Below are 13,611 nucleotides of genomic sequence, written 5' to 3' on the forward strand. Positions count from 1 at the left end.
AATAAGGCACGAGTCATGTCAATCACATCGGGTAAGCACAGGAGTCCTGTTCGGATACCATCTAGAAAATCCACTCAATACATAGAGTGATGTATGACCAAGTAAAAAAAAACATTACTGTGTTCCTCCGCTCTCTACCCCCCCCCCCCAACCTTCTCCATCTCCTAACGGGTAATAGGTGCCGTGAGGACGTGCGAATGAACAGTTGGAGAGCAGATGTACCAATGGTGTTTTCCTTATTGAATTTATGAGTCCTTAAGGTCTTGAAGAAAGTGGTAACACTCACAATAGCCAATGAAACCGATCGGCCAGAGATGGATGTATTTATTTTATTTATTAATTGTGCATTTGTTAGGAGCTTATACAAGTAAATTGTGTTTCAGAGCTTCCACAGGGCAACAGGGAGGGAACATGGGATTGAAAACAATTAAAACACTGGAGGAAGAAGACGGAGTAACTAGGCCTTGTGAGCATTCAGAACGTGCAAGTGCAGAGAGAGGGGAAGAGGGCATGAGTGCTAGAAGTGCCTGTGCGGCTGGGCGATCAGCAGATTTAAATGCCCAGTGGAGGAAGTGCTAGGGAGAGGTCAGCTGCAATAAATAGCTAAGGGCAGGCCTATAGTGGCATAAGCCAGTGGGTGCCACAGTAAGTGCTGGGGGTGGGCAGGGCTGAAGGCGATTGGTTGTGGGAGTCCAGGGCCCCGAAGGACACATAAGGGCCCCTGGCCACCAATCTCAGCAACTGTGGGATTAGCAGAGGAGGGAGCAAGGGAAAGGAGGTGAAAAGGAAGGTCTTTAGGAGCTTCCGGAATTTGAGGCGAACCGGCTCAAGACAAAGCGGAAGGGGGAGGTTGTTCCATAAGAGGGAGCCATCTGAGGAAACATCAGCCCCGGCCCTCTGTCTAGGGAAACGCTTGACACACAGAGTAGGTACCAGAGGAACGTAAAGATCTGGAGGGAAGCTATTTAATAAGGGCAAGTTGCCGATAGCGAGGTCACTTACCCCGGACAGCCTTATGGATAATGTAGAGGGATTTTAATTTGATCCTTGCAGCAACCAGGAGCCAGTGGAGAGTTTTTAGGGCTGGAGAGATGCAGCCCCTGGGCTTGAGGCCAAGGAGAAGTCTTCCTGCCCTATTCTGGATTAGCTGGAGAGGTCGTAAATAGGAAGAGGGTAGATTCAGGGGAAGGCTATTGCAGGAGTCCAGCCTAGAGAGAACCAGAACTTTGCTAACACTGAGCTTCTGGGGAAAGAGAAAAGGGAGGATTCCTTTGAGAAGGAAGAGTTGAAAGTGGGACTTCTTGGCAATGTCCTGAATGTGAGTGAGGAAGGAAAGAGGAGTCGAAGATGACTCCAAGGTTTCTGGCTTCCGATGAAAGAGAAGGGGGAGAGCCCATAGAGAATGGCCAGAGTGAAGGGAAGAAAGAGGGAGCAGGAGTCCCAATAGGAAGGATCTCAGTCTTCCTGGCATTAAGGCAGAGATTGTTGGAAGTGCACCAGGACTGTATGGCAGATAGGCAGTACAGAATGAAGGAAGAAGTGAGAGGGTCAGAGGGAAGTTTGAAGAAGAGTTGCGAGTCATCTGTGTAACACTGGAAGTTGTGGAGAAGGTGGAAATGAGGAGTGCCAGTGGAGCAAGGTAGGTGTTAAAAGTGTCAACCTCACTGGGTTCGTCGCCAGAATCGAAGAAAACCACATCTGAACTGCTGGAGTTCGCACAAGGTTGCTTCTTTCTTCCTCTTCTCCAGTAATCTTTTTTGTGGAGGTAGGGTCTACCTCGGAAGGAAGCCACTATGCCCGTCTAAGCAACTAGCAAGCCAGTGGCCTCTTCCCTGAGGCAGTCACAAGTGTAGAGAAAGTCATGGATGGCATAAACAACCCTGAGGTGTAATGGTGGCAAAGCAGATCCGTAGAATCCTAGGTTGGAGTAATGGAGAATCTTCACCCAGGAGTAAAGCCTAGAGGTACGGTAGACTCCTTGGTCTGGTGGGTCTAGGGGATAAGAGAGGTGGAGCGAGTTCCCAGGAGGATCGAAGATGACAGAGGTGAATGGAAATTGTCTCCAGAGAACACGGAGAAAGCTGCCACTGAGGAACAGTAAGAACCAACCTCATACAGGAAGCAGGGCAGAACGTAGAGAACGCAACGCCTGAGAGAGGGGAGGCTGAGGTCAAGGAGAGGGAGACTGAGCCAAAACCCCTGGAGAGGGTAACACCCGAGAGCGGCGAAAAAAAGGAAAGAAACGAGAGAATCCAGGGAGAAAGTGAGAAATGCGCAGGAGAGGCGATGGCGCTGCAGAGAGGCCGCAGCCAGCCACAGAGAAAGACAAAGCGAGCAAGGTTGATAGGGTGTCGAGCAAGAAAGTAGAAAGCTCGGGAAGCGAGCAACAGAACACAGCCTCTCACCCAACAGAGGAACGAACTGGGTTGTAACAGGCCGACCGCCGGGAGGAGTGATCCTATGAAACTCCAGGGGGCGGCCATGTTGCAAAAGACTAGACCGTGCAATGCGGTGCGTGAAAGACGTGATGCGCCATTCAATGGAGGAGAGTCCTCCAACAGCTCCATAAGCGCCAGCTGTAGGGGCACGCACCAAAGAGCCAGGGTGGAGCCCTGGGGGACGCCACAGGTGGTGAAAGAGGTAGGGGAAGAGAAAGTGCTCAGAATAACCTGGGATGGTCAGTCCCTTAGGAAGGAGGTTAGCCAGTCCATTGTCTGCGCCGAAATACCCAGGGTATCATGGAGCCATTTTAGGAGGAGTGTTTGACCGTGTTGAATGGGCAGAGCTGAGATCAGTAGAAGGAGGACAGCCGGGGAGTTAGAATCAAGAGATGCAAGCATTTCTTCATGAGTGTTCAGAATAGCAGTTTGTGCCTCTGGATGCTCAGAATCCAGATTGCTAATCGTGTAGACCACCAACAAGTTCAGTCTGTGATAAAAGTTGGGGGAAGGCAAGCTTCTCCAGGAGTTTCCTGAAAAAGGGAGTGATAGAAATAGGGCGGTAGTTAGGTGGACAAGTGGGGTCTGCTGAAGGTTTTTTCAAGAGGGGGCGCACAAGGGTGGAAGGGGAATATCCAGTGGCAAGAGTGGTTGCAAAAATCAGCAAGTGCAGGGGCAAGAGACAATATTGTCCTTAATGGTAGAGCAGGGGAAACTTGTTTGGAGGAGAAGTTCATGGAGCAGACAACTCTTGTGACCTCATCACGTGTGATAGTTGATAAAGGAAGAGAGTGAGGAAGGAGAGTGGGAGGCAATATGGGGTAAGTGGGTGGCGTAGAGGCACGCAATGGTGCTTAGGAGTTTTAGTAGTGAAGTGAGTGGCCAATGCGTTGCAGAGTGCTTGGGCTAGTTCCCTGCAGATTTTAAAGAGTTCAGCCGTGTTGTTGGATGCACCAGAGACCCGCGCCTGGATATAGGCCCTTTTCTTGGCACGGATGGAAAGTCGGTTTTGTCTTTGGAGCAGGCGACATGCCAGTTTGTCAAAGGGTGAGCCAGAGGTCTGCCACTTCCGTTCCGCAACTCTGCACTTGTGTTTCAGGGCTGCTAGATCAGAGTTGTACCAGGTGTTGGGCTTTGAGTCCGGTTTCAGGCGGATCTGGGGCAAGAATGTCCAGCGTATTAGTAATGGCCAGATGGAGGTTGCTGAGAGCAGAGCCAGAGGAAAAGTCTGCTGTGGTCAGAAAGGGGGGGATGAAGGTGGATGAGAAGGCAGCAGCGGACACTCGTTTCATTGGACGGATGTTCGTGAACGAGGTTGGCAGGGCTAGAGGAGGTGCAGTCAGAGTGATGAGGGGACCTAAGTGAGAGGAAAGAGTGGTCTGACCAGGAGAGAGGGGTGATCAGTGGGGAGGAGAGTGACAGATCAGAGTGGATGAGGGCGTCAATGGTATGTCCAGCTGTTTGTGTTGGCCCGGAAAGGAGAACGGAGAGGGAAAGTGAGGTGCAGAGATCATGGAAGAGAGTGGATGCTGTGATAGAGGAGTAGAGATGGAGGTTGAAATTGCCCAACAGAAGAGTTTAGAGGTGGTAGAGTAGCAGAAATCGGGCCATCAGTAGAGGGAAAAGGTGGTAGAGCCGGATGGACTGTAGATGGTGGCAATGGTCAGAGAGGAGGAGGGAGAGATGACCAACTTGTAAACCAAGTTCTCAAAGGAAGAGTAAGGCTGGGTGGGTATGAGGGAGGAAGGGACCCATCCAGGGGAAAATCAGGGCAATGCCACCGCCAGCACGGTTAGGGTGAGGCATGCAGATGGTCTTGTAGCCATCCGGGAGAAGGGAGTCAGAGGCAGTGACTAAGCTGGCATAAAACCACGTCTCGGTAAGAGCGAGGATGTCGAGGTCAATGTGTTCAAAGAGGAGGCAGATGTCAGGGGAGTGTTTGTTGGCTGAGCGAGCGTTAAGTGTGGCTAGATCAATGCGGTCTCCACCTTTGAAGGTTTTCTGAGTAGGGGGACAGGGGCATGGTATACCAGTCGGGGACAGAGTGGAAGCAAGTTAATGAGGGACTGCAGGCACTGGTCAAAGAGAAGGGGATTGGGTTGGGGATCTTGACCCAAGATAGTGCCAGTGCGATAGACAATGATACACCAGGATGATGCGAAGCCCGCCAAGCGGACTTCCCAATTGGTGCCACTATTAATGGGAGATGATGTGAAAGGGGAGAGATTAGAGATAAGGCATCCATAGATCTCGGGAGGGGACAGAGCAGAGGATATCGATCAAGACCTGTCTGGAAGATGCACTGATATAGGTGTCTGCGATGGGTAGGCCAGGATGTCTTTGTGCTTTTTCTCTTCCAGACTTCGTGAGAGGAGGGTAGGAGATAGTGCAGTTCTAGAAGACAGGAAGAGATGGCGAGTGCCATCAGGGTGGCAAAGGATAAATGAGGACAGAGGAGCACCTGCAAAGCACAGTCTTAGCCCAAACTCATCAGGCGGCCTAGTAGTTACAAAGGACACAAAAAGCAGTGCAAAAGGGGTGCATGATGTTAAAAAGCGCACACACCTGGATTCGAAATTCAAATAAAGGACACAAAATGCAGTGAAAGAAGCTAGATTAGGTGAGTCAAGTAAGGCAGAGTTCGATAGGCACAGGTTTGATTCAAGTTGTTAGTGGAGGAGGCAGTAGAAAAAGTTCAGCCATCACTCACAGGTTGATCAGCAGAGAGCGTGGAGGTGCAGAGGCCCAAGTATGTGGAGGAGCCGGCTACACGATGAGGCTGCTTCATAGTTTGTAAGAGGGGAAAAACATGCGTCACCCCAGCCCTCTGCGGCCCGGACAGGCTCAGTTAAGGGATATCCAATTAGTAACTGGAAATCCCGTCCCAATAATGTGTGTATTGTTTGTTTTTAGTTTTATAATTCTAGAATTCTGAGTTCAACAGAGCAGCAATATTAAAACATTTTCTTCCTGCTAGAATTCGCAATCCAGGCAACCACAGTTGTATGTCTGAGATTGTTTTAAGATTATGTAGCTTAAAATCGGGTCAAGCCTGTTTCTTTCCCCTCACCCTATCTAGGCGGCATACTGCCGAGGTCTAGGGAAAGAACATCACTGAGGGGTTAGTTAGCAATGGTTAGAGGGCGTAATAGGCGGTGAAATAGCAATATATCTAATCTACTCAGCAAACCCTGCCTCTACCTTGTGTGAAAATACATTTGGGAGTACATACATGAGAACGCGTTTTATGGTTCCCATGTGTATTTTTGGCCCTCTTCCTTCTCCACATCCTCTCGACAAAGACCTTGCGGAATGTACTGGCTTCCATCTCCCACTCTTTGAATATGATCTCCATATGCAAGTCCTTCTTTATTTTTAATGCATCTGAGCCGGGCCCTCCCCAGAGGAGGATATTTGGACTTCTGTTTCTCTGGAGTATTCTTTCTTATTACATGGTTCCCACTCTTCACAGTATTCTCCATTTGCCATGGAGGAGTGATGAGCATTACTCGGTCACTCTTCTTCTCAGCTGGTCTGTGTTGATTTGAATACTGGAAGTTGTAATACAATAGCAGATCGAGGTTTGTTCAGGGTGTGACTTCTGAGGCAGTGAAGGTCCGAGGGGTTCGTGGGATAGGGAATTCCTTCATGGAACAGAAGTCCTTTTCCCCAAGAGGGGAGTCTCTCTCCAAGGTCCCGATGACCACCACCCCCAGTGGGAATGTTGCGTAGCAGTCTCACCTCCCTAGCCTCACAGGGAAGGGCTCCCCTCTGGGGAGAAGCAATGCGATCCTGTGAATCATCACAAAACCTTTTAGTCCATAAATCAGTCTGGGGGTGGTGGGTAGGTGGACCAGGAAATGTGACAAAGGAGCTCCGCTGAGCGCAATGCGACCATAACCTGTTCTGCTACACTGGAAGCATTAAAGTTTCTAGAAGGCCCGAGCACAAATGCAAACCCGCTTGCATTATTACAAGTATCTGAACCACTACTCCAAAAAATGGGAATTCTACTTACGGTCATCCTGGAAGTAAGTCTGCAGCAGCCCTAGGATTCGTTCCACTTCCTTCTCCGTGGCCTCCTGGTGAGATTCGTCCATCTTCTTCAACTGAGAAGGAAAAATGCCAGACACTCTTGAAATCATGTAGAGGGTGAACCAGATTCACAAAGGAAGATGGGTAGAGAGACAGCAGGACTGCTAGGAGCTCAGGTCACATAAAAGCATAGAGTGAAAGAAATGGGAAGCTAAAATACCTCCTACAAGCATGGAGCATACAGCAATAAGCGAGAAGTGACATTATTAACATGGAGCCTTGAGACAAGTAGTCATATTTATTTTTCAAAGAATATATCTGAGGTGTCCCGTGCTTGATAATTCGGTGAAGAGTCTTGTTAGAATGGATATAGCACCTTCTTGCACTCTTAGTGCAGGGCGATGGATATACATTTCAAGCCAACTGACTCTGACCTAGCAGAGTTTTACACTTTTTAGAACAAAGTTTGCGGATCAAATGTGGGGTTCTGATTACAAGAACATATGGGAGGCTTTCAATAGAAGTGTACTGAGGTTTTCAGATCTGCAGCTTATGTGTGGAACAAGAGGTAATCAAGCATTCCACAGGCATGGTGATAAGCCACAGCAAGTGGCTGCCTCAGTTATGACAGGCTTTGGTGACAGGTCAGTGAGGAGGCCGTTTGTTAAGAAAATATCTGTCCCAGTATTGTGAGATTTTCAGCAAGATAATGAAAGGGTCTTTTGCATAGTGTTCTAGGGTTCTCTTGCTCATATGGTGCCAAGTCATTTGTAAGGGGAGGGGGTCATGGGGTAAGGAAACTGCTTCCGTACATTTTTTTGAAGCAGATTTCTTTGAATATGTTTTTTTCCAAAAACAACTTACCCGAGATATACTTTTTATTCGACAATCCTCTTTCCCATTCCGAGTCGAATTAGCTAATTCTGTGTCATAATCAATACTTCCTTATTCCCAGATAGCACAAGATAATTTCATGCGAGAATAGGGAATAAGGAAGGAACCACATAATGAAGTCGGTAAATGGTCACTTAAACTGCGAGCGTTCAGTGTGACAGAAAAATAGTCGACTTGTCAATACAATCCGTGTAGCACACGGATTATTATTCCCGGTAAGTGAAAAATGTTACCATTTTGTATCGGACTTCGTAAATCGAAGTACAGAATAGTAATGATTGTTTATTTTATTGCACCAGGATTTTGCGTCACTATGGAAAAGGCCAAACATAACCTTTCCGCTAAAGGCAGGAAGCAGCTTAACCATTTGGGTTATCTGTACAATCTCGATCGAGTAAAGAAAAAAAACATTTTGGTAGAAGTGCACAGAATATGAAAAAATGACTGGGGGTGGGAACAGAGCTTGCACGTCAACCGACCTGATAATGTTTGTAAAGCAACACAACCATGATCATAATACCTGTATGATCGAAGCCAAAGAAAACATTTATTTGATTAAATCAACAGCTAATTCTCAAACCAGTACAAGTGAGCAAGTTGTTAGAGAAATATTATGCAAAATACCACCATGTATTGAAGGTCAATTGAGCTGCCTCAAACCTTTTGAAAAGACAAGTATTTTATCTACGAAAACAGAAGTCTAAATTTCCAAAAATATAAAAAAAACTCCAGGTTGAGTGATAATTCTTGAAAACCTGCAGACCACCCTACAGGCAGATCAAATCTTAATACAAGATCATTCTGAGCACGAAAATAGAAATCTTATTTTTGCCACAAGGCCGAATTTGGATCGACTGAGTAATTCTCTGTACTGACTAATAGATGGTACTTTTAAAACCTGCCCAAAACCATTCTGTTCATGGCCAAGTAAATAATGGATTGTCGGTTTGTGTTTACCACTGAGGGTTTTCTAAAATCAGAATTCATGCCAGATTCTTTCCAGCAGCCCAAAATATGTTGCCTGAAATGTCAGCCATAAAGGGTGTGAATCATGCATTTCCTACTACAGAAGTAAAAGGGTGCTACTTTCACTTTTGCCAGGCTATCTGGAGAAATATTAAAAAAATTCAGTATGCAACAAAATACAGTACACCAACAGCGAATTTCAGCACCATATTAGAAATCTTTCTGCACTCACTTACCAACCTCAGATGTTATCAATGGGTACATGTCCATTATTCAAGAATCATGCTTTCAGAGAAATTAAAATGAATTTCCCAGTATTTTAAAATTATTTTGAAGACACCTGGATAATCGCACAAACCAGATTTGGGCTTAAGCAGTCTAATATTCAAATACAGTTATGTAATGGCTATGAGCCTATTCTGAGTGGATTGCCGATGGCACAACCGTCTAACTGACTGTTGCCATGGGATATACAAAGCCTTAATTTGTTTCGAAACGTACTACTACAAAAAATGAACAAGGTGTTCATGAGAACTGTATAATGCAATCATTGAGCAGCCAACATATGTAAAAAAGTAAAATAAAAACCACAACTCAATCTGAAACACTCAAAAGAAATTGCTGAGAAATACCCCACTAACTTAGAGCATTGCTTTCAATTCAATTCATTTTTTATTGTGCAATAAGTGTATTGTTCCAATTCAGTTTAGGAAACCAAATGTGACTACTGTGCATGCTTCTTGCATTTTCTATACCTACACAACCTCCTCTCTCAATGCCAACTTTTGTTTGTACTTTATTTATATTGTCAAATATTAGTTTGTATCTTTTGCATTTTCAATTTTTAATAAATCCACTGTTACCTGAAAGGCTCATGTGCAACCGTTTTTTCCCCCGATTCATGAACAGTGATTAACGATACGAATGCATGCCCGAAATTCAAAATCCTGATCATCATCATCATCATCATTCCGGGAGGTACCCAAACGGCTTACTTTCTTCAATATGGGTAAGTGCAGAAAGATCTTAAAATCTAAGCATTATACAAACTGATGAGCAAATAATTAGGTTTACATTATTCCTGTCGGTCCACTTAGTTTGATGTTATCTCATAAGCACATGTGTATTTCATGAACCAAAATGTACATGTTGAATTTAGCACCGTTGCAAACATCTTTGAAAATACTGCTCTTTCGGTCATGTTTCCATTGCCATCTTCGAAGACTTATTTTTGGAGAAATCGCGTACATCCTATGGAAAAAACATGCAGAAGGTACCCGCAAAGTGATGTGATTCTGCCCAAGGATAGGAAAGGCCTAAAAAGCCAGGATACTTTCTAAGCTTTAAATACATGCATGTACATTTCACTTACATGCTTACCTACCTTTTAAGGTAAAGAATAATTTCATAATACCTCTGTGTGGATATCTTTATTCAAAGTAATACTCTTTTACCTTGTATTCTTGCAACTTAGATCCCCAATGAAGACCTGCCTCGAAAAGGTTGGCCACAGCCAGACCTAGGTGAGCGAGTAGGTTTAGGACTGTATTCCCGGCTTCTAAAAGGAGCCTGGGGACACTGCCTTAGCAGACATAGCATTTCATTTTAGCGGACCTGTACTGCATGATTCACCTCAATCTCCTTCCTGTTCTGCCTCCCCTCTGGCCCCAATGTACTACCACCATCCAAAGGGTGCCTTTGGGATCCAGCGACTGAATGTGTGCAGGAGTAGAGTCAGCCAACAAAATGTGGGGCCGCTGAGAGGTAAGCAGTCATCACGCAGGCTCCTCTTGCTGCTCCAGAAACTGCAAATGAAAGCACTTCATGAAAAAGGTCAAGACTAATGTCCCATATTCCCACGTATGTGCCAGGGCACCTTCACATGCCCAGGTTCAGCCTTACCTGCTCAGTGAAAGTATGCCAGCAAGCGCATCCTACGCTCAAATCCAACCTTGAATTCCAATACACAGACATCATATGCCCCGGTTCAGCCATGTGTCACAATGTACCGCTGTGTGGCACCTTTATAAGCAAAGGCTAACTATGACATGGCAATGGTCAGCACCAATATGCCAGAAGGGCTTCATACGCCCAGGATCATTTTTCAAAGTGCACCCGGCATGCACAGCGACAACCTACTGCACGTGGAGTACACACAGTCATATGCCCAGGTTTGGCACGGCTGCACAGTGCCCCAGATAAGATTTGGAAGTGGGAGTATTTTATTCCCCATGTAAAATGATTTTTAAAAAGAGTAAAAATGTAAGTCCAATTCCCAATGGGAGTACAAGTGAGTATAAATATGTTTGAAGTGGGAAACACTGTTTTTGTAATAATTATTTCTTTGCATCTAGTTATTCACACACATGAAGAGGACATGCATTACTTACCGTAATAGCATTTCTGATGATTGTATCGGCTTAGATTCACATACTGTGCATATGGTCCGACATCCAGTGGTATTGCATCTGGTCTTTCGAGGATCGAAAGGAGACGTCGGCATAACTCTCTTCCTAAATATCTTCCTTCCCCGAGCTCTTCCCTCATCCGCCTCCAACTCCCTCAGGGTCAGCCGCTTCTCCAAACAACGAGTTGGGGGCAGATCTCTTTCCACTGCAGGGGCCTCCCTCTGGAACAGCCTTCCTACCTCCCTGAAACTTGAGGAGAACCACCTCCGGTTCCGGAAGCACCTCAAAACCTTCCTCTTTGCCTCCGCTTTCTCTCCCCCTCTCCCCTGCTAATATTACTGAAACTGCACTGAATCTGCAAATGGGCCATTCACCGTTCTCGGCCCAGCCACTCTCTCCTGCACTGCCTCCACGGCAACCCCTGCACTAGGGGACTGTGTCTGTATCCATACAGCCCCCCCTTCCCAGCACTTGTCTGCACTTACCTCGCACTTGCCACCAGCTGGCCCTGGTTATTTATCCTGTATGCTGTATGCTAATAACCCTGTACTGCCCTTTCCCCTTTCCCCTCTCCCTTTCCCCCATGCACTTTTCCCTTCCCCTCTACCCTTGCACTTGCGCGATCTGAATGACACCTGGCCTAGTAAGATCATTGTCTGTCTCCCCTTGTTCCCCCCCCCCCCCCCCGCCTCGTCGCGCCTTGAAACACTTGTGTATAGGCGCGTTACAAATGCCTTATCATATCATATATCATAGGCATGTCTAGCACTATCCCCATCGTGACTCGTAGTGTACCCAAAATCCCTCACGCGCAGAGGTCCCTCGGATTGTATTTATTCTGCCATGAGGGAGCCCAAGGCTAACGTGAGTGAGTACATAAAGAGAGAAAGTAGTAAGACGTCCATGTTCCTTCCACCCGAGCCCAGAGGAAGGGTGGGCGCATGTGAATCTAAGCAGATACAGTCATCAGAAATGCTATTACGGTAAGTAATGCATGTCTTCGGATGCTTCTTAATCTGCTTAGAATCACATGCTGTGCATAGACTATCGAGCAGTACCCAGAGTTGGAGGTGGGTTGCGAGAAGGAACAGTAGTGAAAAGATGTCTTAGTACTGCTTGTCCCACCTGAGAATCAGACCTAGAATGAGTGTCTAGGCAATAGTGTTTTGTAAAGGTGTGAATAGAACTCTAGGTTGCCGCTTTCCAAATGGACTCTAGGGGAACATTTGCAATGAATGCTATGGAAGCCCCAGTGACTTGAGGAGAATGTGTTCTAGGCTTGAAGGGCAGTTCTCGCTTTGCAAAGTAACAACGTGTGATGCATTTGACTATCCAACTTGAGATAGCCGACTTAGAGAGACTCCCCTTCTCTGCCAGTTGCCACTGAAACGAAAGATTGGTTTGTTTTCCTCAGTGGTTTTGTTCTTTCCAGGTAAAACATGACTGCCCTGCGCACATCTAACGTGTGTAGGCTCCTTTCGGCCATGTTAGTGGGGTGCGAAAAGAAAGTGGGCAGTTCTATCGATCGGTTCACGTGGAACGTGGAAATAAATTTAGGCGCAAATCGAGGGCGAGTGCGCAGAACCACCGTATCTCTAAACAGGAATGAAAGGGACTAGTACTGAAAGGGCCTGTAGTTCACCAACCCTTCTAATAGAAGTGATAGCCACTAGGAAACCGTAAACATATTTCCCTGACCATGTTATCCAGAGCCCATTCACCTTCGAGCAGTTCTGTGGGTACCTGGAGGCGTAATCTTGATATTGAGCATTCTCCAGAGTTGCGAATAAGTCGATCTCTGGGGAAACCCCATTCTGTGAAAACATTAGAGACGATGTCTTCGTGTAGTCACCATTCGTACTCTACGGGCAGTGGGAAATCTCTGCTGAGCAGGTCTGCCAGAAGATGGACTTCCGCTGGAATGTGTTGGGACAACAGGAACATACTGTGTTTGGGAGCCCATATCCAAATGTTTTGGGAGAGCTTGAATATCCCTGGAGAGTGCGTTCCCCCTGGTTTGTTCAGGTAGTTCATGGGTGTGGTGCCGTCTGTCAAGATCAGTACTGTCTTCCCCTGCAACCGTGTCTGAAAGGCTTTCAGTGCTTTGAATACTGCGAATAGCTCGAACAGATTTATGTGGTTGGACGCTACTTGCGGGGACCACACACCGTGTGCCATCTGCTGAAGCAGATGAGCCCCACCCCGTTGTTACGGTGGCTTCTACTGCGGGCTTGGTGAAGGTCTTCCCTTTCAAGAGGTTTTCCCATGACCACCATTGCAGAGAGAACGATGGCTGGCGCGATAACTACCAGATCTTCCCATTGTCCGCTGGCCTGACACCACTGGCTGTTGAGCCACTCTGGCATGGGACGCATGCACAGACGCGCATGAGGAATTAAGTAAATGCAAGATGCCATAATCCCCAACAGTCACATGGCCTTGCGTACCATCACTTCCCAACTGGCTACATATTGAGGGATCTGAAACAGCATGTTTTTAATCCCTCTCGTAGGAGGGGAATTGTCATGATCTCTGCTTCCAAAAGATCAGGACTTGCCCAACTCCCTTGGAAGCAGACCCATAACCCCGGTTCTGAGTGCCAGCCAGTCCCAATTGGGAAGTTTTGGACCCTGTCCTGGCGCCAGTGGCACCAGGCTCATAAAGATGCCCAGTCCCAGCGCTGGAAACGCCGGGCTCATAATGCTTGGGTGGACTTACCTGCAGCAGACCATGCTGCTTACTTACCTGCCAGTTGAGCCCCTGATCCTCTTCTGTTTGGGACTACTTTTCCTGTTGGGTGGGGCAGGAGCCACTCCCTAGGTTCAGAACACTGGAACTCTTCTGGAAAGCAGGAACTCTTTTCTTACCTA

General features: G+C 46.8%; 1 protein-coding gene across 1 annotated transcript in view; it reads right to left on the reverse strand.

Moving 5' to 3' along the window:
* Positions 1-13,611, reverse strand: part of NSMCE4A (NSE4 homolog A, SMC5-SMC6 complex component) — a 213,338-nt gene that overhangs the window by 104,527 nt on the left and 95,200 nt on the right. The window contains exon 6 of the mRNA XM_069611968.1: positions 6,457-6,547. Coding sequence (XP_069468069.1) covers positions 6,457-6,547 — 91 coding nt within the window. The remainder of the gene's footprint in view (positions 1-6,456; positions 6,548-13,611) is intronic.

The sequence above is a fragment of the Ambystoma mexicanum genome, chromosome 8 (genome assembly GCF_040938575.1).
Source record: "Ambystoma mexicanum isolate Mex_15411 chromosome 8, UKY_AmexF1_1, whole genome shotgun sequence".
Taxonomy (NCBI): Eukaryota; Metazoa; Chordata; class Amphibia; order Caudata; family Ambystomatidae; genus Ambystoma; species Ambystoma mexicanum.